A 25,092-nucleotide genomic window follows, 5' to 3' on the forward strand; every position below is an offset into this window, starting at 1 on the left:
TGCATGCCTATAATCCCAGCTACTTGGGAGGCTGAGGCAGGAGAATCGCTTGAACCCGGGAGGTGGAGGTTGCAGTAAGCCGAGATCACGCCATTGCACTCCAGCCTGGGCAGTAAGAGTGAAACTCCGACTCAAACAAACAAGCACAAAAGAGCATGGCTGTGGGAATCTGACTAAGGTGGGCTCTTATCAGGCTTTGATGTCTGCTTTGCCCGAGCTCACTTAAGCAGATTACTTAATTTTTTCATTTTCAGTTTTCTCACTTGTAAAACTGGAATAATAATTGCACCCTTTTCATAAGGTAGTTGTGAGGATTAAATTAGATAATATATATAAAATATGAAGCACAGTGCCTGGCATGTGGTAAGTACTCAGATGTTAGCTATTATTTTCTATTTCTACTGGCTTGGACTAGACTATTTTAACCTCCTTTAAGCAACCAGCCAAGGGATGGAGGAAGAGTCTGGGAACTCTCTGGGCAAGGTTTGCTCCTCCTCATTATACTGACTTTTGTTTTTTCCTATCTGTTTCTTTCTCATTTTCTTGATGATCCATGTTCCTCAACCAGTGGAGGGTCCCAGGGGTGAGAGGAGGGCCTACAGATAGAGCCAGGGTGAAGACCTGAGTAACCTTTGCTAGTCCTGACTCAGCCTGTACTGGTCTTACACTGGCGATGGGTCAGGGTTCATATTTTGGCATCTCTCTCTGGGCATCTTTCCTCTTCTTTTTTAGACCTCACGACCAAGGCAGCTGGTGTCCCCTACTGCTCTGGTTTCTTTAAGTAATATATCAGTTTTATCTTTCTTTAGAATATTTGCATTTTTTTCATCCTCTCTCTCTTTTTCTTTCTCTTTTTTTGGATTTGTCTTGTCCAGAGAGGTTCTCTCAACACCTGGGTGGACTCAGAATTTTTTTTTATCAGCTGCAATCTGAAGACTTGTCTTTACCACGGAATAGGTGACATTCCTTTAGGACCTCAGAAGCTCAAGTAGTTTAATACCAAGTCTTTCCAGAGCCTCACTCTCTTATTTTTTAAACTAGAACTGTGATTTATTGAAGCCTTACCATGAGCTTCATATAATTTCTTATGAATAGCTTTATTGAGATATAATTCATATACCCATTTGGTTTTTAGTATATTCACAGAGTTGTGCAATCATCAATAAATCAATTTTAGAACATTTTCCTTACCTTATAAAGAAATCCTCATCCATTAGCAGTCACTCCCCATTTCCCCCCAACCTCCCTCAGCCTTAGGCAACCACCAGTCTACTTTTTTTCTCTGTGGATTTACCTGTTCTGTGTATTTCATATAAATATAATCATCGGTATATGATCCTTTGTGACTGGCTTCTTTTATTAGAATGATGTTTTCAAGGTTCATCAATGTTGTAATGTGAATCAGTACTTCATTCCTTTTTATGGCTGAATAATATTCCATTATTTAGATGTATTACAACAGTGTTCGTCATGGATAAATGTTGGTGGACATTTGGGTTCTTTCTGCTTTTTGGCTATTCTGTATAATGCTGCTACGAACTTTGGTGTACAAGTTTTTGTGTGGAAATATATTTTCATTTCTCTTGGAGAGGAATACCTAGGAGTAGATTTGCTGGGTCAGAATATTTGCATTTTAAAAGAGGATTCATCTAGAGCCATTGGTGCTTACTCCAGAGGAATGAATGTATTCTAAAACACGGAAGTCCTGGTTCTGTGACATCTGAGTGTAGGGGAAACTGCTGGGCAGAGGAGCCTTTCAAGTTTGGTGGCTGCCTGTTCCTTCTACTCATGAAACTTGCCCTACACTCAGCCCATAAATTTCTCCTCACACCATCCCATCTCTCCCATTTATTGCCAGGTTCTTACTTTCAGGAGCATTATAGCTGATGTCAACAAGCCTGCCAGGAATTTGGGGAATGCTGGGGTTTGCCAGAGAAGGAAGGATCTCCTCTGAGCGAGGAGAGTTACCTCATCACCAGGCATTTGGCGCTAACATTTGCCCATAGTTCTCCAGGGTGGAGGGGGGTGTGCACCTAGATGGTTTCGGTTCCAGACACGTGTGCTCAGAGAGGTGGGATGAGCTTCCTTGCCTGCTAGTAATTATGGCGCATGCCTCTTTGGGTCAAGGTGCAGAGTCTTGTGAAATACCTTTGTTTTCCAGGGGTTGGGAAGGTTCAGTTGCGGAAATAGGTATGTGCCAGGAAGGCCTGTGGCCCAGATTTAAGCCTGGCCAGCAGAGGCAGGAAGCAGAGGAGAGAATATAGGGAAGGAAGGGGATGAGGAAGGAAGGAAGAAAAGGGACATAGTTTTCTTGGGTCTAGGGGCACAGAAGCAAAAATCACTAAGCAGGTAGTCAGAGCCTAGAGAGGGCAGAGCCACTCCCTTTGATGCAGAGGGGGCACTGAGGAACTTGCCCTTTCAGTCCAGGTTTGCTGGTCGCCAGGTAGGTGTCCTAGAGAGAGACTGGCTCAGCAAGTGGGTGTCTCCTTCAGAGCTGGTTCAGGAGCTCACTTCCCTCTACGGATACACAGTCACTGCTCGGTCCCATTGTTTTCCTTTGTTAAGGCTCCAAGTAATGAGAAGGGCTGCCTCATGTAGGGTGCCACCTCAAATCCTTTTTCTCATTTCACCTCACAGTAACCCTGGTCAGCCCTCTACATAGTGCCTGTCCAGCCCATGCCTCTGGGTAGACAGCCACATAAAAAGCAAACACCTGTTTTGTTGGCTAATATGGGGAGGAAGAAAGGGAGTGAATCTTTGTGTCCTGCTCCACAAAGGGCCATCTCTGGCTTAGGCAGCACTGCAGAAGGCAGGACCATGTACCTGAGACTGATGAGCTGAGTCGGGTGCGAGCCTCACTCAAGGAGAGGGTAGGCACCCACCTTTCCCATCCGGCTCTCTTCTTTGACTTTGTGGGGCATCCTTCATCCTGATCACTTGGGTGCCATTGTTTCAAGGGGCTGGCTATTCATATTTTTCTTTTTTTTTTTTGTTTGAGACGGAGTCTCGCTCTGTCACCAGGCTGGAGTGCATGGCCTGATCTCAGCTCACTGCAACTTCCACTCCCCAGGTTCAAGTGATTCTCCTGCCTCAGCCTCCCAAGTAGCTGGAGCTACAGGCATGTGCCACCACGCCCAGCTACTTTTTGTATTTTTAGTAGAGACGGGATTTCATCCTGTTGGCTGGGTTGGTCTCAATCTCTTAACCTCGTGATCCGCCTGCCTCCCAAAGTGCTGGGATTACAGGCGTGAGCCACCGCGCCTGGCCTCCCATTTTTCAACGTGGGGAAACTGAGGTGACTGCTCCTCCAGCAACTTGAGAGGCCATATACACCCGGGGTGGGAAAGTGGATGGGATTGAGGGACAAAATGAGGAAAGAGTGGGATCCAGGGTGAAGATGAATTAAGGTTGCTGGTTTCCAGCTCAGGGACAATCTCTACTTCCTTTGCTTCCTCTTAGAAAGAACACTTGACTCCTACCCAGTCCTATTGACCCCTGTAAAACCTGGGGAGTGAGAGCTGGGGCAATGCAGGCTTTTCCCTATTCACATGAGCCTGTGGTGTGAGAACTCTGCACCTCTCTCCTTATCTCTCTGGGGCCTCCCTGTTTATCTCCTTATCTCTGCTATGGCGTCTTGATCTCTAACCCCACAGCTATGTGTTTACCCCCTCCCTGCTTTGAGGAGTGAGTCACAGCCGGAGATTTGTTTGAACAGAGTGGTGAGGCTGCCTATAATTTGGAGGTAGCTGGGCTTCTCCCAAAAATGTTTATGAGGTTAGAGGTTGCTTACCTTATGATTAGCACTGCTCCTTTTTCCCTAGAGAAGAAGGCCTCACTTCTCATCTTGCCTTTCAGAGTCCCCAGTGGAGACCCCCCCGCCAGATATTTTTGGGGTGTTCCTAAAGCTCCCTGGAGCCTGCTCACAGTCCTGAGAAAATGCGAGCCTGCTCCAGAAAACAACGGAAGTGCACCAAGCAGAGAGGAGCCCCGGAGTTGCTCCTTGACTCTGGGTTGGGGGTGCAGGCCGAGGTCTGTGGCCTTGTTGACTAAGATGCATTCTCTGGTTCTGGAGGATGAGGTGCCAGAGAGAGAGGGAGCACTAGGTTTTTCATCAGCTCCATTAGACGATTTACTTCATCCACCCTTTTCCTTTGCAGACTTTACAGAGCTACTTGGGAAAGTAATGCTGCTTCATCCTTGTGAAGAGATTTATGGTTTGCAAATCACTTTTACATCATTCTCGCACATCTACCTACCCTTCCTAAAATGTCGGTGGTGGTATTATCACCCTCATTTTACAGACAGAAAACTGAGACCCAGAGAGATTGAGTGATTTGCTCAAGGATTAATGGTCATCATCCTGCCTCTGACTTCAAGTTTAGTACTTTGTTTTGAGACAGAGTCTTGCTGTGTCACCTGGGTTGGAGTGCAGTGGCACGGTCTTGGCTCTCTGCTGCCTTGACCTTACGGGCTCCATTGATCCTCTCACCTCAGCTTCCCTAGTAGCTGGGACTACAGGTGTGCACCACCACGCCAGGCTAATTTCTGTACTTTTTGTAGAGTCAGGGTCTCATTATGTTGCCCAGGCTGGTCTCAAACTCCTGGACTCAGGCGATCTGCCTGCGTGGGCCTCCCAAAGTGCTGGGATTACAGGCGTAAGCCAACATGCCTAGCCAAGTTTAGTACTTTTTCTTTCCTTCTCTTTATATGTTTTATTACAGAAGTGTCACAGGGCTCACTGCACCTCTCTCCTTATCTCCCTGGGGCCTACGCCTCCCAGGTTCAAGCGATTCTCCTGCCTCAGCCTCCCAGGCAACTGGGATTACAGGCTCTCACCACCACCCCTGACCAGTGTTTTGTATTTTTAGTAGAGACGGGATTTCACCATGTTGGCCAGGCTGGCCTTGAACTCCTTATCTCAGGTGATCCACCTGCCTTGGCCTCCCAAAGTGCTGGGATTATAGGCGTGAGCCACTGTGCCTGGCCCAAATAGTGTTTTTTTTTTTGAGATGGAGTCCCACTCTGTTGCCCAGGCTGGAGTGCAATGGCGTGATCTTTGCTCACTGCCTCCGCCCCTTGGGTTCAAGCGATTCTCCCGCCTCGGCTTCCCGAGTAGCTGGGGTTACAAGCATGCACCACCAGGCCCAGCTAATTTTTATATTTTCAGTGGAGATAGGGTTTCACCATGTTGACCATGTTGGTCTCAAACTCCGGACCTCAAGTGACCTGCCCGCCTTGGCCTTCCAAAGTGCTGGGATTACAGGCGTGAGCCACTGCACCCAGCCCCAGCTTGCTTTTTTACTTAACATTTATTTTGAGATTTATTCATGTCAATGCATGTTGCATAGTTCATTTGTTTTCACAGCTGAATAGTAGTTCATTGTACTAATATGTCAGGGTTTATTCATTCATTTTCTAATTAGCCAGGCATGGTGGTGCATGCGTGTAGTCCAGCTGCTTAGGAAGCTGAGGTGAGAGGATCAATTGAGCCGGGGAGGTCAAGGCTACAGTGAGGCATGATCATGTCACTGCACTCCAGCCTGGGTGACACAGTGAGACCCTGTCTCAAAAATAATGAGGATATATAGTTTAAAAATTCGTTTTCTCGTCAGTGGGCCATCTGGGTGGTTTCTGGTATTTTGCCATTGCATGCAATGCTGCTGTGAACATACTTCTACATGTCTTATCTTTATATTTCTATAAGTGTACTGAAATCCCCCCAAAATAGCTCATTAGCATTTTAATTTGCATTTTCCTTATACTGGTGAGGTTGAGCATCTTTACCATTCCATTAGCCACTTGTATTTCTTTTTAGAGTTGCCTTCTTAGTTTTGCTCAATTTTTCCTTGACCTTCCTCTGCTACTTTTCTGTTTCTGCTTTTTTCAGTTTTCCATACTGCTTCTCTAAACTGAAGAGCTGGAGTTTCTCAAAGGGAATTGGGAAAATCCCTGAACATATCACCTGGAACTCATGCAACACATATTTTTTTGAGAACCTATTCTAGACCAGGCGTTGTGCTAAATAAGCTATCCATGTCTTCAAGGAGCTTGATTTTATTGGGGGAGATGAATGAATAGTTACAAAAGAATGGGCTCCTTGTTAAAGTGCAGGATATGTAGGTTGCAGTAGGTGCTCTGACTGAGAGAGAAGTGCTGGGATAGGACCCTCAAAGAGGAGATGCCTTGAAGGCTGAGCAGGAATTCTCCAAGGAGGCAAGGGAGGAGAGAATACCCTGGTCGGAGAAAGCAACATGCGCACCTCTAGGGAGGTGGGAGCACGTATTGCACTGGAAGACCCGTTAGCAGAAACAGACTTGGATTTGGATGCCTTCTACAATTGGATCAGGAAAAAGTTGGGGACAGTTAGAGTGCAGGGTACATTGGGGTACTGGAGGGAGTCAAAACATTTTATGTGGTATACACTGTGATAGTCCTGATCGTAAGGGGACTCTAATACCATAATAAGGAGTTTTTGATTTTTTGCTTTTAAAAACATTTAATAGTAACATATATATAGAAACATACATACATCACAAATGTACAGTCAAGTAATTTTCACAAACTAGACACATTCCCGTAAGCAGCACCCAGATCAAGAAACAAATCATTACGGGCACTACAGAAGCCCCCTCCTGTCCCCTTCTAATTACCACCTACCTTGACCCTCAAGGGTAACCACTGTCCTGACTTCCAAAGTGCATATTATATTAGTTTTGCTTATTTTTGTGCTTTTTATATAAGTGGAATCATATAGTGTACTTTGGCGCCTGGATTCTTTTGCTTAATGTCTTTGTGAGATGTACTGATATTGCATGTACAGTGCTTCATTCTTTTTCATTGTTGTACAAAGTTCCATTGTATGAATATATTACAACTTATTCTACTCTTGGTGAACATGTGGGTAATTTCTAGTTTGAGGCTATTATGAAAAATGCTACTGTGAACTTTCTAGTATACTTGCTTTTATGGGAAACATATGTATGTGCCAGGGCAAAGGGAAAGCCTCCTCTTCACCCTTGGAAGTTTTGCTGAGAATCACTGACAAAAGATAGAGTGATAGGAAAAAAGGGCCGGGCGCCGTGGCTCACACCTGTAATCCCAGCGCTTTGGGAAGCTGAGGCGGGTGGATTACCTGAGGTCAGGAGTTCGAGAGCAGCCTGGCCAACATGGTGAAACCCCGTCTCTACTAAAAATGTAAAAATTATCTGGGCGTGGTGGCACACACCTGTAATCCCAGCTGCTCGGGAGGCTGAGGCAGGAGAATTGTTTGAGCCTGGGAGGTGGAGGTTGCAGTGAGCCGAGATTGTGCCACTGCACTCCAGCCTGGCCGACAGAGCGAGAGAGACTCTGTCTCAAAAAAAAAGGAAAAAAGGCATACACATTTATTTACACATTTATTTGATCATATTTTTAGGTGACATGGGTACCTTCAGAATGAAGACCCAAATATACAGAGGAAACCGTCCATTCTTTTTTAATTTTCAATTTTTATTATTTTTAAAAGCTAGCCTTACTGAATCAGAAGCAGGCCATTCTTAGATTTCAAAAAGTATAGACAGCTGTGTAGAAATATGATTGGACAAAAAGGGTATGATCTAATGCTAAGAGACTAAGTGGGAAACCCAGCAAGGCCTGTCTGTCTAGATTCTTCTTGACCTCTTAAGCATTCCTTCTGGGTATGAGGCAGGGCCCTCTCTGGAATGGGGGTCTTGTGACTTAAAATCAAGCAAGGTGGGTCAGATAATTTTTTTTTTTTTTTTTTTTTTTTTAGATGGAATCTTACTTTTCTCACTCAGGCTGGAGTGCAGTGGCACAATCTTGGCTCACTGCAACCTCCACCTCCCAGGTTCAAGTGATTCTCCTGCCTCAGCCTCCCAAGTAGCTGGGACTACAGGCACCTGCTACCATGCCTGGCTAATTTTTTCATTTTTAGTAGAGACGAGGTTTCACCATGTTGGCCAGTCTGGTCTCCAACTCCTAACCTCATGATCCGCCCATGCCTCCCATAGTGCTGGGATTACAGGCGTGAGCCACCACGCCCAGCCAGATAATTTATTTATAGCTAGTTTTTAACAGAAAGAGAGGTGGAAAGTCAGAGTAATAATTTTAGGTTTTATGGTTGGCTTTGGGAAAAAGGGGTTCTGGTTTCTATGACCCACCTTGAGAAGAGGGATTCTAGTTTCTATGGCTAGCCTCGGGACGACGAGGGGAGGAATGAAAGGCCAGAAAAGAGGTCAGGAGAAAGTCAGAGAAAACTTTTTTCTTCCAAGGCCTCCATTTTGGGGTATCATATTCTGAGATCCTACATTTGCGTTTCTGTTGGGTGGAGTAACTAGTGGTGGAATTGCTGTGCCTTAGAGTACTTTTGTGTTCATCTTTGGTTGATGCTTCTGAATTTTCCAGCGATTGTGATACTGTGCAGTCCCAGCATCAGCGTCTCAGTGTCGGTTGTTCCACATCTGCTGAACACTTGGTATTTTTTTTTTTACCCCTTTCATGTTAGTCATTCTGATAGGTATTTTGTGGCATTGTTTTGTGGTTTTAGTTTCCAGTTCTTTGATAATGCCTGATTAAGTTGAACCCCTTGTCATATGTTTGTTGACTATTTGGGTATCCTCATGATGATGTATCTGTTGGCGTCTTCTGCCTGTTTTTCTACTGGGCTGCATGTCTGGCTGGCTATCTCTCTTTTTTTCTTTAAACATTTTATTTTGAAATAATTTTAAATTTACAGAAAAGTTGCAAAGATAGTACACAGAACTCTTGTATACCCTTCATCCAGTTTTCCCACAACGTGAACATCTTAGGTCACCGTGGCATGTTTGTCATATGAAGAAATTAATGTTGGTACAATGCCGTTCACAAAGTTGTAGACTATTTGGGTTTTGCTACTTTTCCCACTAGTATCTTTTTTCTGTTCCAGGGTTCAGTCCAGGATCCCATGTTAGTCATTTTGTTTAGTAGGAATTCTTTATATATTCTGGACATCTTTTGTCAGTTATACATATAGTGAATTTCTTCTGCTCTGTGGGTTGCCATGCACTCTTTATTATTATTATTATTATTATTATTATTATTATTATTATTATTATCATTATTATTATTATTGAGATAGAGTCTTGCTCTGTTATCCAGGTTGAAGTGCAGTGGTACGATCTTGGCTCATTACAACCTCCGCCTCCCGGGTTCAAGCGATTCTCCTGTCTCAGCCTCCTGAGTAGCTGGGACTACAGACACGTGCCACCATGCCCGGCTAATTTTTGTATTTTTGGTAGAGATGGAGGTTCACCATGTTGGCCAGGCTGGTCTCGAACTCCTGACCTCGTGATCCATCCACCTTGGCCTCCCAAAGTGTTGGGACTGTGAACCACTGTGCGTGGCCCCCCTCGCTTTTTTTTTTTTGAGACGGAGTCTCATTCTGTTGTCCAGACTGGAATGCAGTAACACGATCTTGGCTCACTGCAACTTCTGTCTCCAGAGTTCAAGCGATCCTCCTGCCTCAGCATCCTGAGTAGCTGGGACTATAGGTGTGTGCCACCACTCCAGGGTAATTTTTGTATTTTTGGTAAAGATGGGATTTCAGCATGTTGGCCAGGCTGGTCTCGAACTCCGGACCTCAGGTGATCCACCCACCTCGGCCTCCCAAAGTGCTGGGATTACAGGTGTGAACCACCACACCAGCCCTCTCAGCAGTGTATTTTGATGAATAAAAGTTCTAAATATTAAGGCCGGGCATGGGGGCTCATACCTGTAATCCCAGCACTTTGGGAGGCCAAGGCGGGTGGATCACATGAGGTCAGGAGTTCCAGGAGTTCTAGGAGAATTTCTCACCAGCAGACCTACACTAAAAGAATGGCTGAAAAAGTTCTCTAAACAGAAAGAAAATGATTTTAAAAAAAAAAAAAGGAAACTTGAAATATTGAGAAGAAAGAAACATGAGTAGAAAAAAGATGGGTAAATACAACAAGACTTCCTTCCCCTCTTAGGTTTTCTTTTTCTCTGGTTTCAAGATTTTTTCTTTGTCTTTAGTTATCAGAAATTTAATTATGGTCTGTCATGGCATGAATTTCATGTTTGCTCTGTTTGAAGTTTGCTTGGCTTCTTAAATCTACAGGTTTGTGTCTTTTGCCAAATTTTGAAAGGTTTTGGTCATTATTTCTTTGAGAACATTTTTAACTCACCCTCTTTCTTCTCTCTACCTGGAATTCTGATGGCTGGATGGAATCATCTCTCAGTGCCCCAACCCAGCCTAGTTGTCTATGCTCTTCCAATTGGAATTGCCTGGGTTTACGAAACAGACCAGACTTGACCTTTGTTAGCTAATAACCCCTTTGTTCTGACCGAAGGATGCCCTGCCTTTTCCCAGCCTGCCTCCAGGTATGGGGAGATAGTGTTTTTTTTTTTTTTTCTTCTTTGAGATGAAGTCTCGCTCTGTTGCCCAGGCTGGAGTGCAGTGGTGCGATCTTGGCTCCCTGGAACCTCCACCTCCCAGGTTCAAGTGATTCTCCTGTATCAGCCTCCCTAGTAGCTGGGATTACAGGTGCCCGCCACCACTCCTGGCTGAGTTTTGTATTTTTAATAGAGATGGGGTTTCACCATGTTGGCCAGGCTAGTCTCAAATTCCTGACCTCAGGTGATCCACCCACCTTGGCCTCCCAAAGTGCTAGGTTTACAGGCGTGAGCCACTGCACCCAGCTGAAAGAGCGTTTTAATAAAAGTGCGGGTGTATCCTGGGAAGAAAGAATTGGCAGCCATTCTGGCTATTTTGAAATCATTTCCTCTTCTTTCTTTTGTAATATTTTCTTGAGCTAGATGTCGTGAAGCATTCTCTATGCATTCAGAAAATACCTTTGCGAAGCGCTGTGGCATACAACAGCTCTCGAGGAGTTAACAGAAGGGGTAATTCTTCACAGAACACAAGTAACTGAGAGGCAGATGCCATGGGAGGCCTTGTGACGCTGTGGGAGCTCCGGGAGGGGAAGACGTGCTTCCCACAGGATGCAGGGTAGCATCTTGGAAGATGAGGCATTTGAACATGAACTTGAGGAACTTGCAGATGCCCTAGGTGAAAATGGGAAGAATGGATATTTAAGGCACAGGAAATGATGGGAGCAAAGACACTGAAGTTGGAAACCATCGAATGTATTGGATAGGGCACTGAGAGATGGTAGCAAGAGGCGTGAGTTTACCCAGACTGTGGAGGCCTTGCATGCCACTCTAAGGATGTGGCTTTTATCTCATAGGAATTAAGTGTTTTCATAAAACCAGCTACTTTGTTAGGGTTGGGAAGGTTTAAGGGCCATTGTGACAGTGTCTTCTGTCTTTCCTACATTTGGATTCACTCCAAGAAGTAGGAGGATGCTGATGTTTCAGTGCTACCCTCCTGTTTAGCAGAGAGTAACCTCCATACATTCTCTCATTTTCTTTTCTTTCTTTCTTTCCTTCCTTCCTTCCTTCCTTTCTTTCTTCATTTCTTCCTTTCTTTCCTCCTTTCTTCCTTTTCCTTTCTTTGCTTTCCTTCCCTTCCCTCCCTTCCTTCCTTCCTTCCTTCCTTCCTTCCTTCCTTCCTTCCTTCCTTTTCTTTCTTCCTTTTCTTTCTTTTCTTTTTTTTTTGAGATGGCATCTCGCTCTGTTGTCCAGGCTGGAGTGCAGTAGTGTGATCTCAGTTCACTACAGCCTCCGCCTCCCTGGTTCAAGCGATTCTGCTGCCTCAGCCTCCTGAGCAGCTGGGATTACAGGTGCCCACCACCATGCCTGGCTAATTTTTTTGTGTTTTTAGTAGAGATGGGGTTTCACCCTGTTGGCCAGGCTGGTCTCGAACTCCTTACCTCAGGTGATCCTTCCACCTCGGCCTCCCAAAATGCTGGGATTACAGGCATGAGCCACCACACCTGGCAACATTTTCAAGTAATAGTCAACAAAAAAACCCTCAGCTGGGGGCCGGGCACAGTGGCTCAAGCCTGTAATCCCAGCACTTTGGGAGGCCGAGGCAGGAGGATCACAAAGTCAGGAGGTCAAGACCAGCCTGGCCAACGTGGTGAAACCCCGTGTCTACTAAAAATACAAAAATTAGCCAGGTGTGGTGGCAGGTGCCTGGAATCCCAGCTACTTGGGAGGCTGAGGCAGGAGAATTGCTTGAGCCCAGGAGGTGGAGGCTGCAGTGAGCCGAGATCGTGTCACTGCACCCCAGCCTGGGAGACAAGAGCAAGACTCCATCTCAAACAAACAAACAATCCTCAGTTGGATGGTAATATACCCATTTTACAGATAAAAACACCAAGAGTTAAGTATCTCACCAAAGACTGATTTCTTCTCCGCCAAGTTGGAAGGTTATCTTCTCCAGACATTTGGAAGGTTAAGAGGGTTCTTTAAAACCTGTCTGTTACCGGTAAGATGTTTTGGTGACCAAATGACCTCAAGATCACTTTCATTCTGGGGTAGCCCAGCACCTATTTCTCTTCTTTGTCTGGGAGAGGCATACGCTTCATCCTCATGCTGTCACCGAATGGAATCCAGAAGGAGCCTGAGATATACTTGGTCCAACTCCTTATTTTTCCAGTGTGAACCAGAGATCCATAGTGGCTAAGCCGCTCATTCACTTCCATGCATAGTACAGGTGATCTACTCTGCCTTGTTAGTCTTCTCTCAACGTTATAATCTTCCCAATCTACAGGCCCCTAGTTTTCCCTCCTACCACGTTTTCTCCTTTCAGGTTTTTAATTTTCCCCACAAAGTGTTGTGTTTGTTTGTTTGTTTTTGTTTTGTTTTGTTTTTGAGACGGAGTCTTATGTGTCGCCCAGGCTGGAGTGCAGTGGCGCGATCTCAGCTCACTGCAAGCTCTGCCTCCCGGGTTCATGCCACTCTCCTGCCTCAGCCTCCTGAGTAGCTGGGACTACAGGCGCCTGCCACCAAGCCCGGCTAATTTTGTTTTTGTATTTTTTAGAAGAGATGGGATTTCTCTGTGTTAGCCAGGATAGTCTCGATCTCCTGACCTCGTGATCCACCTGACCTTGTGATCCACCTGCCCAAAGTGCTGGGATTATAGGCTTGAGCCACCATGCCCAGCCTTTTTTTTTAAAAAGCCTTCTTTGAAGCCCGGGCAACATGGCAAAACCTCATCTCTACAAAAAATACAAAAATTTTTTGGGCATATTGGTGCACCTATAGTCCCAGCTACTTGGGAGGGTGGATCACTTAAGCCTGGGAGGTCGAGGCTGCAGACACACACACACACACACACACACACACACACACACACACACACTTATTTGACTTATGAAAGAAAACCTGCTTCATTCTTTGAATTAGGCTGATCTCTAGATGAATACCTGTTATCTTGCCTGCTTTCACTTGGATAATTTCCGTGTGGCTCATAGAAATGGGAGTTTGAATTCAGGTATTTTCTTATAGTTTAGTTCAGGAAGAATGTGTTAGTCTTGTAAAGTGCATCAATAACTTGCTGGCTGGTTGTCAGGAGCAGAAATTCTGGATTGAGGATGAGCAGTCCACGAATGACCTCTCCACAACTAGAGAAAGAAGAGTGCATGCAATGTGTTCCCTGTTGTCCAAGAACCAGGGTAGCCCTGCTGGGGCCGTACAGAGCAGTGTGCCATGTAGTCCTTGTTGTGAAAGAAAGGACTGTCAGATGGTCCCAGAGTCACTGCCCCAAACACCTGATTTTGGGCAAGGTAATACTGCCTCCCTGGACTTTTTTTCCTAGTCTGTGAAGTGGTGATGACAAGGCCCGCTCCACAGGGCTGGCAGAAGCACCCTGTACTGGTAGCACTTCGTACCTGTAGACTGTAAAGGTGAGGGGTTATTGTTGCTGTCATTGTCATTATTAGGGCAGCGTGGACATTCTCAGGCTGACTCTTCAGGGTGAACTGACAGGAGATGAACTTCAATACATAGCCCAGAAGGTACTGCGGAATTCTGGTGTGCAAGGCCCCCTCCCCACACGAGTGCTTCCTTGCTGCTGGCCTCTTACCCTAGTACTGCCTGGAGCCGACTCTGGTGACGCGAGCGTGGGAGCCCCTCCTTTCAGCAACATCCAGCTTGCCTCAGCCTTGTGCACTGCTTTGGGGCAGGAGGAGTCCCCCACTAAAATTAAAACTAAGCTGCTATTTCTGCCAATTTTCCCTGGCCGGTGTTCTTGCTGCTGTGTGGCTTGTGTTAGAGGTTCTGAAATGAGTTTTTGGAGAGGAAAGTCAGACTAACCCTTCAAGTCTTTTGAGAAACAGGTCTTCTGCATTAGTTGAGGGGCAGGAGTTCTGGGCTTGCCATGTGATTTCTGAGCCATCTCTTTCTCTGTCTTGTCTCTCTTCGGCCAGGCGGGAAGGAAGACCTATGCCATGGTGTCCGGCCACTCCACTGGTCATTCTCTGGCTTCAGAACTGGTGGAGTCCCATGATGGACATGAGGAGATCATTAAGGTAAGCTTAGTTCACCTCCAACTTTTCTCACTGTCCTCTTCCTTCCTGCACGCATGTGAGAGGGAGCAGTTGATGTTGTTGCCAAAGGGAGCTTGTGGTTTGATGGAAGGAACCAGACCTGAGCTGCTAGTTCCTGGCAATCTCCTAGAAACATCTTAATTAATACCAGGAGACTACAGTCTGCCTGTTAGCAACTCTGGTGTGGCCTGGCCCCAGGCAAGGGGCCGTACTGGATGACCTTACTAGGGGCCTATCCACTGACCATGTTTTGCTGCTGGAGGTTGTGGAGACAGGTAGGAGGTGTGTTTATGGAACTTACTGTTTTCCTATAATGGGTTCATCCTGATGGAACTTATTTATTTATTTATTTATATGTTTTTAGTTTTGTAGGGACAATCTCACCTTGTTGCCTGAGCTGGTCTCCAACTCCTGGGCTCAAGCAATCGTCCTGCCTCAGCCTCCCAAAATGCTGGTACCTGGCTGATGGAACTTATTTTTTTAAAAAAATAAAATGATTTTTGTTTTTTTTTTTTTTGTTTTTTTTTTTTGAGACGGAGTCTCGCTCTGTCGCCCAGGCTGGATTGCAGTGGCCGGATCTCAGCTCACTGCAAGCTCCGCCTCCTGGGTTTATGCCATTCTCCTGCCTCAGCCTCCCGTGTAGCCGGGACTACAGGCGCCCGCCACCTCGCCCGGCTAGTTTTTTTTTTTTGTATTTTTTTAGTAGAGACGGGGTTTCACTGTGTTAGCCAGGATGGTCCCGATCTCCTGACCTCGTGATCCGCCTGTCTCGGCCTCCCAAAGTGCTGGGATTACAGGCTTGAGCCACCGCGCCCGGCCCAAATAAAATGATTTTTGTTATTTCTCTCTTTTTTTTTTTTAATAAAACAGCTTTTTGAGATATAAATCCCATACCATATGATTGACTCAGTTACAGTACAGTTATGTGCTGCATAACAACATTTCGGTCAGTGATGGACTGCGTAGACAACAGTGGTCCCATAAGATTATTATACTCCATTTTCACTGTATTTTTTCTAGGTTTAGATACATTACCATTGTGTGATAATCACCTACAGTATTCAGTACACTAACATGCTGTTCAGGTTTGTCTGTAGCCTGGGAGCAATAGGGTACACCGTACAACCTAGGGGTGTAGGAGGCCATGCCGTCTAGATTTGTGTGTGTACACTCGGTAATGTTTGTACAAGGATGAAATCGCCTAATGATGCATCCCTCAGAATGTGTTGCTATGATTAAGTGATGCATGACTGTGTATATGTGAGTGTTTATGCCAATATAGCTATAGAGCATTTAGCTAAATTTACTGCATTAGGGTAAATTTCCAGAAGTAGAATTGATAGACCAAAAGGTAAATATATTTTTAGGTCTTCTAATCCGAATCACCACATTCCACCCAGTAAATTGGCGGTAACAATTTATCCTCCCACCAGCACTGTATGAAGCTGCCTATTTTTGTATAGTTAATTTAATTTGAGGTTTCTTAACTAAATAGTGTTCTTATTTCAGGTGTACTTGAAGGGGAGGTCTGGAGACAAGATGATTCATGAGAAGAATATTAACCAGCTGAAGAGTGAGGTCCAGTACATCCAGGAGGTGGGTACCCCTTCCCTCTCACGCAGTGCCTAGGTCATTTCTCTAAATCTCACATTTTTTTTGGCTGTCTTCTTTTGTGGATTCTGGTTATTCCGCTTCTTTTTCCTTTATGCCTCTGAAATGCCGCCATGCCCTCCTGTGTGTCAAATATATAACTTTTGACCCTTCATACCTGATCCATTAATCCACGGATACTTAAGTACTATGTGCCTAGCACTGTCCCCAGCCACCTATCGAAAATTACCAGCCAACTTTTCACATAATTTCTTCACTCCCTTCCTGGCTCATGTTTTTCATTGGCACTTATGCCCATATAACATATTACACATTTTACTTATTTGTCTTTTGTGTTGTGTGTGTCTCCCCAACAAGAATGTCAGCTGTAGCCCCACTTGACCAGGGCATCTCTCTCCATCCTACGGCCAGTAGTTAGGACAGTGCCTGACTCGTAGTACAGTCCGGGGATGGTGCACAGAGTTGGGTGAGTTGGCGTGCTCTCTTTCTCTACCCTAAAGCTCAGGTTTCTTCCCCTCCCCTCCCAGGCCAGGAACTGCCTACAGAAGCTCCGGGAGGATATAAGTAGCAAGCTTGACAGGGACCTAGGAGATTCTCTCCATCGACAGGAGATACAGGTAATAGGAAATGGTCCATGGTTGGGTCCCCACCGAGGAGGTGGGGTTGTGCCAGGCAGTCTCATTTACCAGTTACCCAGTGTGTGCTGAATCTAGCATCTCTGCCAGGAATGGAGAAAATAGAGGTGATGCTGGCTTCTCTGGAGCACTCACAATCTGGTTAGGACTCTCCAGCCGATGAGCACTTACATTTACACATGTCAGCTTAAGCATAAGTACACCTGCTCCTGAAACCCTGTACGGAAATTGAACTTATACAAATTAAATATCATCAGTTGTTAGCAAAGCCTCTTATCTATAAGGATTCTGTGATCAAGCTTCCTATAATAATGGAATTTTATAAAGCAGACGGTCACCTGTAAATCTACACTTCTCATAAGCTGATCTTGCTTAGTTTGGGTGGCACCTGTAGTGTGAATTGAAGTCCGTGCCCTAGCCTGTTATTAATCTTGTATATAGTTATGTCTAACCTGGGATGGGAAGCTCCTCAAGGTTAGGAGTTCACCCCACCCCCATCCCGTATCTGTATCCTCACCCTCCCTCTCTCCCCAGGTCTGGGATGTAGAAGGCATCAGTAAATGTTTGTTAGACTGAACAGACTGGATAAGTCTTTCCTGGGATGGATAATCCTGGGATCCTGCTTTTCAGTTTTTCCAAAACTCGAGGATAGAAATGCCCTCAGGAGAACAGAGCTGTCTCTTTGTGACTTTGCCCTCATCCTTTAGATTCTGAGTTGTATCTTTAATTTGCATTTTGGTTCGGGCAGGGTGTCTTGCTCCAGCAGCAGCCCCTGCCTTCGTTCCCTTGAGGGGAACAGCGGCCCAGCAGCTGGTGCAAGGAAAGTTCTTTGTCTTGCACATGCACTTGTGTGGTGGAACATTTCCTAATTTTTGCTTTGGCTAAAGGCAGGCCTTTCAGTGCCTGAGCTCACATCTGGCTGGTGGGAGCTCCTTTGTCAGGTGGCAGAAGAACCTAATGTGCACAGAGACTGGCCCAAAGTCCAGCCCCCTTGTTTGCACAAACCAGCTGTCATATGATGAATAATCAGGCTTTGGGTCAGAAATAATTTAAAAAGGGCTTCCCTTTGTAATTTTTGCTTTGTCAAACTTTGCCAGGATCCCTGGGGGCAAGGGAAACTCTTTGTTTGTGGCAGGCAGCTGCTCTTATTCCCTGGCTAAGAAGAATGAACTACACGTACTTTTCTATCCACTGAAAGGTTTTAGCCTGAGGTTTTTTTTCATCCTCCCTACAAGGTTAGGGTGTTCCCTTTCAAGGCCACACACATTTCTCCACCCCCTCTTGTTTCTATTTTCTCAGGGAACACAAGGAATCTTTTTTTCTTTCCCTTCCTTCCCTCTTCCTCTTTTCCTTTCTTAATTCCTTCCTTTTTCTCCCTCCCTGTCTTTTTCTCTCTCCCTGCCTCCCTGTCACTTTCCTCTCTCTCTCCTTGTCCTTCTCTAAGATTTGAGTGTTAGGAGAATAATATTCAAAGTTGGTTGCTTTCATCTGTTTTAACTACCAATTTTATTTTTCTTTGAACAGGTGGTGCTAGAAAAGCCAAATGGCTTTAGTCAGAGTCCCACGGCCCTGTACAGCAGCCCACCTGAGGTGGGTAACAGAGGACACAATGGTGGCTCTGCTTAGCCAGGGGCAGGATTGCCTCCTCCCCATCCTTTTGTTTATTGCTGTCTCTCTCTCTCTCATTAAATACAAGAGTAGTAGTTGACATAAAAATTCAAACAACAGAGAAATATAAAGAGTGGAAATTCTCCTTCCCCAATCTCACTCCTTACAAGTATCCACTGTTAACAGATTGAAGTGGGTGGATCTTTCTAGGGCAGTGCTTCTCAGCCTCAGCTGCTCATTGGAATGGCCTTGCAAGCTTTAAAGGATATGATGCCTGGGTCCCATCCCTAGAGCTTGTCATTTCATTGTTCCAATAAGTGGCCTGGGCATCAGGACTTTTAAGAGCTCTTCAGGTGATACTAATGTTTAGCTAAAGTTGCGTGCCAGTATTCTAGAATATTTTTATATACATAGACAACCATATTTAAATATCATGTATATGTTATATATATACCATATATAAATGATAAATATATGTATATAATATATATGTGCTTTTCTCAACTATAGGATGGTAAATTTTTCTTTGCTTGCTTTTTTTTTTTTTTTGACTAAAGAGTATATTATAACCTTCTTTCCGTGTCAGTACATAATAGATCTACCTCATTCTTTTGAATAACTACGTAGTATTTCCTTCCATGGCTGTACTTGATCGATTGACTGATTGACTGACAGAGTCTCACTCTGTCACCCAGGATGCAGTGCAGTGGTGTGATCTCGGCTCACTGCAACCTCTGCCTCCTGGGTTCTAGCAATTCTCATGCCTTAGCCTCCTGAGTAGCTAGAACTACAGGCATGAGCCACCATGCCTGGCTAATGTTTGTATTTTTAGTATAGATGGGGTTTCACCATGTTGACCAAGCTGGTCTCGAACTCCTGACCTCAGGTGATCCACCCACCTCAGCCTCCCAAAGCGTTAGGATTACAGGCATGGGCCACTGCACCCGGCCACCATGACTGTATTTTTTAAAAGTGTGTTATTGTGTTTTTTTTGTGATTATATAATACAAAACTTTCATACTGTAGAAAATTTGGAAAATTCAGAAACACAGGAAAGTGAAAGAAGAAAAAAATGTCACTTGTAATCTACTCAGGGAAAAACCACAGTGAAATTTCATCTTTCCCTGAATGCAAATATATATTTGTAATATTCACATTGTACAGTATGTAGCATGTCTTTATAATTGTTTTTTTTGTTTGTTTCTTTAGTTGGGTATGTTTTGGCATTCGGTGTTTTTGGCCCTCAGGTATAGGTTGAATCAGACCCACCCATTAGTTCATGGCACATCATCCTCATGGGTCCTGTCAAGGCCTCTCACTGGTTTTAGTTCTTGTTTTTTGTTTTTTTTGCCTCTCCACCTCCTGCAAGAGGCACTCACTCTAATGAATTCAATATATGGCTTTAAATATGCCTGTAAAATGTTTCAATATACGTGATGAACTTGTGCTATATCTTCTTCAAGCAGTTCTCCCACCTCAGCCTACCCAGTAGCTTGTTCTTGTTTTCCCTGGTACCATGTTTTTTAGGATCTATCTAAATTGCTGTATTAAAATCTAGTTCATTGCTTCTGCCTCTACATGTAGTTTTATAACTTACTTTTTTGCTTCATATTATATCACATGATGAAATAATATTTTCATGAAAGTTTTCCATGTTATTAAACAGCCTTATGAGAACACTCTTTGAAATACGTGCATAATAGTTGTGTTCCAGGAGCCTTTTAAAACATTTTCATCTGCCCATTGGCTCAGGTGTGGATTTAGGGAAATTGACTGGATAACTTATGACATCTAGATTTGGAATGCTGTGATTCTAACCACTTGCTTTAGATGTGCAGCTTGGACTTTCTCCTTCTTTTGAATCACCATATTTGGCAAATACATTGTTGGCAACAAATTACATTAATACCTGGTAATATCTGTTTGGCCTCTTTCTTCTCACAAGCTCAAAGCTGTACTGGATGTTATCTTACCTAGTTTTGAGGCAGCCTGTAAGGCAGGGTGTGGTAGGGAGTGTACTTACTGCCTCACAGATAAAGAAATGAAGGCCCACAGGACTTCATTTCTTCATTGTCACCCACAGGATGATAATGCAGAGACTGAGACCCTGTCTCCCTCCTCCCAGCCGAGAGCTCTGAGCTCTGGTTTGAAGGCGTTGCTGCTTCCCACTGTGCAAGATTGGGAGAGATTTTTCTGTCAGACTCACAGGGAGTTCGTAATCGAAGTGTCTGGTGCCTGTGCAGCAGAGACGGGGGCGAGACCCTACGTGTTAGCTCATCCCTAACCACCAGCCCACGGTTGGGTGTGTCTGGGAGAGACTGAGCAGTTACCTCGATGAGACACCGTTTTCCACATCGAATCAGATTCCTGGACTCATTGCATGCTTTTGCCATAAACCTGTCCCTCCATCAGTAACCCTTTATATGCTGCTCTCAGTGCCAAAAGCTGAGAATGGTAAAGGATTTTGGACCACTCCCTTTGTGATGGGTGCGACATAGTCCCTGTCCTGTGGGAACTGTGGTCCAAGGGGAACATGGTCTCTGCTCTCAGAGAGTTGTAGGCGGATAGAGGGAAACAGGACACACACCTAGAGACAGCATCCACATATTCGCCAAGAAATCAATCAGTGGATACGTAAGTGAAATACTACTGAGCATGTCCTAAAATAATTGGGTGTTTTGAGGCTAGCAGAGTTCTTTACGGTATGAAAGGACAATGTTTCATTGAATAACTCAGAATTCCTGGCTGCCTAAGGTAACTCTCCCCTTATGTGATGACAGTTCTTTTGTGAGGGTGGTCTGGATGAGATGGTCCAAACCAGTGTGTGCCTGGGAGGGGACCTTTTCTTACTGAGTCAGAAACTTGATGGCTTCCTCTTGCCTTCCTTGCTCTGGCTGTAGGTGGACACCTGTATAAATGAGGATGTTGACAGCTTGAGGAAGACTGTGCAGAACTTACTGGCTAAGCTTCAGGAGGCCGAGCGGCAACACCAGTCAGACCGTGTCGCTTTTGAGGTGAGATTTGGGATTTGGGGAGAAGGTGCCCTAAGGGATGGGCTAGTGAACACAGGTGCCAGTGATGTCTCAGCTTGGACTTCCTGTCTCTCTGGCTGAGTGCCACAAACTGGAAAGCAAGACTGTGAGGCCTGGAACACTTGTCTGCTTCTCCCTCTCCTGGACGTTTATACTGTTTGCTGTCCAAGGCCGGCCCATAGTTCAAAGGTCAGCTTGGGATTCTCTGCTCTGATGAATTTGAGGGTGGTGCCCATCTGGGGCAGCCAGTGATTCAGAAGTCATTTCTGTCTGTGTCGTGGTAAGAATCCCTGGGCTCTTGAGACTCTGTGCAGGCAAGGACTGCTGTTGGCATGTCACCCCCGCATCCCTAGTGTCTGGCACAATACCTGGTATTAGATAGGTGCTTCCTAAACGTGGACTGGATGAGTGACTAAATCTGTGTTGTTGTAGAAAGAACTGCACCCATCAGGTTGGAGGATTTGGGCTCTAGACTCAGCTTTGCAGAGCTTTGTGGTCTAGGATGAGTACCTTTTTTTCACTCTGCCACCAAGCTGGAGTGCATTGGTGCAATCTTGGCTCACTGCAACTTTCGCCTCCCAGGTTCAAGCGATTCTGCTGCCTCAGCCTCCCGAGTAGCTGGGATTACAGTCACGTGCCACCATGCCCAGCTAATTTTTGTGTTTTTATTAGAGACTGGGTTTCACCATGTTGGCCAGGCTGGTCTCGATCTCCTGACCTTGTGATCCGCCTGCCTCAGCCTCCCAAAGTGCTGGGATTACAGGTATGAGCCACCACGCCCGGCCTGGAATGAGTATATTAATTACTGTTATAGTACAGAAGTCTATAAATGGAGAGTAAAGCCCCCTACTATATGTGAGATCTTCCATGTTTTCTAGAAAATCCTTTGAGTATAAAACACGGTACATGTGCAGTTTCCTTCCTTCCTTCCTTCCTTCCTTCCTTCCTTCCTCCCTCCCTCCCTCCCTCCCTCCCTCCCTTCCCTTCCCTTCCTTTCTTTCCTTTCTTTCTTTCTTTTCTTGACAGGGTCCCACTCTGTTGCCAGGCTTGAGTGCAGTGGCACAATCTCGGCTCAATGCAACCTCCACCTCCCGGACTCAAGCCATGTCCCACCTCAGCCTCCTGAGTAGCTGGGACAACAGGTGCACACCACCATGCTTGTCTAATTTTTGTGTTTTTTTGTAGAGACAGGGTCTTGTCATGTTGTCCAGGCTGGTCTCAAACTCCTAGGCTCAAGCAGTCTGCGTGCATCGGCCTCCCAAAGTGTGGGGATTACAGGCATGAGCCACCACACCTGGCCTATGGGCAGTTTTCCGACTGCTCTGTGTGAGGTTAACCATTTGTTACTTGCTTTTGTTCTTCCACAAGTAACATATTCTTTGTGTCATAAATATGTTATGATAGGGTTATATCCTGCCTAGGCATGCTGGGAGCTGGTAAAAAGAGAAACGCCAGCCTGAACTCTTCATTTTCATGGAAATGAGAAGGAGAATTTTTGAGAGGAGGCTTGGGGGTGAGGAGGAAGGGCACCAAGGATGATAAACTGTGTTGGCCGAAGTCTTATTAGAACAAGTAGTTTAACCTCTCTGAGCATCTGTTTCAACTTTTGGAAAAAGGGTTAATGAAATACACCTTACAAGTTGGTTGTGTAGATCGAGTGAGGTAATATATGTGAGGGCACTTGATTATTCTGAAGGGTTTTAGAAATATAAAATTGTCTATATTTTTCTTAGCAATCCGTTTAACAAGGAGATTTTCCTATTGTAAGTAGCTTGGACTTAGGGTAATATTAAAATTAGTTTGTCATCTCAGAACAAAGGAGCTGTGTGGTGAAGGGATATGTTGCATCTATTTCAGATTCCACAATTTGTATAATTCAGTTGGTGATGTATCAGTGGGTGACCAGCTGTTTCCTACCTTTTCCGAACAAAACAGGAGGAAAGTAAGGTTGAGGCTCTAGCACTGACCAGGGTTGTGAATTCTGGAAAAAAAAATTCTGCCTTGAGAGGCATTATGAAGTTGTGGAAATTAACAGAAATACTTGTTGGTTTTAATCACACATGGAGGAGTCTGCTGCTCTGGATTTCAGAGCCTGAGCAAAAGTACCCTGACAGCTGTAACCCACTGTCCAGAATTTAGAAGGGTTTATTTTTCTTAACCCCATAGTATGCAGCACCACCTGCAGTAGGAGATGCTTCCTGCTGGGCGCTGTGGCTCACACCTGTAATCCCTCAGGAGGCTGAGGCAGGCGGATCCTTGAGCCCAGGAGTTTGAGACCAGCCTGGCCAACATAGATCTCATCTCTACAAAAATAAAAAAATTAGCCTGGTGTGGTAGAGCAAGCCTGTGGCTCCAGCTACTTGGAAGGCTGAGGTGGGAGGATCTTTGGAGCCCGGGAGGTGGAGGCTGCGGTGAGCTATGATTGTGCCACTGCACTCTCGGTGGGCAACAGATTGAGACCTTGTCTAAAAAATAATATAATACATGAGTAATTTTTTTTTGAAAAAGGAGGTGCTCCTTGGGTCATTCCCACTGTTGGGCTAGGTTGGCAACCTCTTTATAATTAAGAGGTTCCCTCGGGGGCAGGGTTGGCTGGAGCTGCGGAGTCAAATGTGGAAGGGGAGTCCGTATTTTTTTTTAACCTTTTGCTCTGACAGTGGGGTGCAAGAATCGGACCATGGCCCTGTTAACACTGTGCTTGAGCTCACATCAACCTCGGTGCAGTGTTTATTTATATACAGAAATGAAAGGCCTTACTTTCAAGTTCCTGCCTATGGGGATGGCCTGTTTCAGGTTAATACGGGTCATTTGAAGGCTTGTCTCAGTCTCTCCTAGTGAATTGGACTCCCTGGTCTAGTTTTCTGAACCTCAGGGTAGGAAGGGCAAGATGATCAATTACCATGAAAATAACTTGCCATTAAGCACGGGTTTCCTGTTCTACTGGCTGCTTGATGTCAAGAAGGATTTGCAATGAGAGTGAGTTTGCTCTGGACAGGGCTGGTGTGTAGCATAGACACATCCCATCACACATCACTCTGTGCTGTACTTTCTCCTTCCCAGTTCTGACCTTGGGAAGGGCCGACAAACTGGCTGCTGATGTTCTGTTTCCCCAGGGCTGGCTGCTAGGCTTTCCAGAAGTTACCTGGATGCTTTTTAAATAAATGATGAGCAGTCAGTGTGAGGTACCTGGGAAGCACCGAAATGGATGGTGAAGTATCTGGGTCCTAGCGCTGGCTGTCATTCACTAGCTGGGTAACCTTGAATAGGTCAGTTGACCTTTACTTGTTAAAGGAGAGGGTTGGATTAGATGAACATCAGTTCCACTCATGATTTTATTGAGTAGTTACTGCATATGAGGTACTGTGGGAGCTCTAGAAGTGTAATGGCGCTCAGTCTGTGCCATCAGGACACTGACAGTCTACTTCAGGGTGCACACAGTGACTGGGCAAAATCTGTTCAATGCTATGAGAGGGAAGGCCGTGTGTTCCTTGTGTGTCCTCTCCCTGGGCACACGAAGGAAGGGCTCCTCCCCCAGGCTCTCTGGAAGAAGGGTCATCTAAGTGAGATCTGGAGGATGAGTAGGAGTTGGAAAGACGTAAGGTGGAAGAAAGGACGCAAGTTCTTTGCTTTCTCATTCTAATATTCTGCTTCTGTCCTCTCTAAATTGGTTTCTCATCTCTGATAAAAGACAAATTCCTCTGGTCGCAGTGGCTCACACCTGTAATCTCATCACTTTGGGAGGCCAAAACGGGTGGA

General features: G+C 45.2%; 1 protein-coding gene across 4 annotated transcripts in view; it reads left to right on the forward strand.

The window, feature by feature from the left end:
• TUFT1 (tuftelin 1) overlaps positions 1 to 25,092 on the forward strand; it is a 40,309-nt gene that overhangs the window by 4,857 nt on the left and 10,360 nt on the right. Inside the window, exons 2-7 of one of the 4 annotated variants that reach the window (XM_023213724.2) lie at positions 13,845 to 13,919; positions 14,331 to 14,432; positions 15,960 to 16,046; positions 16,589 to 16,678; positions 18,221 to 18,286; positions 21,205 to 21,318. In XM_023213724.2, the coding sequence (XP_023069492.1) occupies positions 13,845 to 13,919; positions 14,331 to 14,432; positions 15,960 to 16,046; positions 16,589 to 16,678; positions 18,221 to 18,286; positions 21,205 to 21,318 (534 nt within the window). The remainder of the gene's footprint in view (positions 1 to 13,844; positions 13,920 to 14,330; positions 14,433 to 15,959; positions 16,047 to 16,588; positions 16,679 to 18,220; positions 18,287 to 21,204; positions 21,319 to 25,092) is intronic. The other 3 variants (XM_023213725.2, XM_023213726.2, XM_023213727.2) reach the window with 3 other exon arrangements.

The sequence above is a fragment of the Piliocolobus tephrosceles genome, chromosome 1 (genome assembly GCF_002776525.5).
Source record: "Piliocolobus tephrosceles isolate RC106 chromosome 1, ASM277652v3, whole genome shotgun sequence".
Lineage (NCBI taxonomy): Eukaryota > Metazoa > Chordata > Mammalia > Primates > Cercopithecidae > Piliocolobus > Piliocolobus tephrosceles.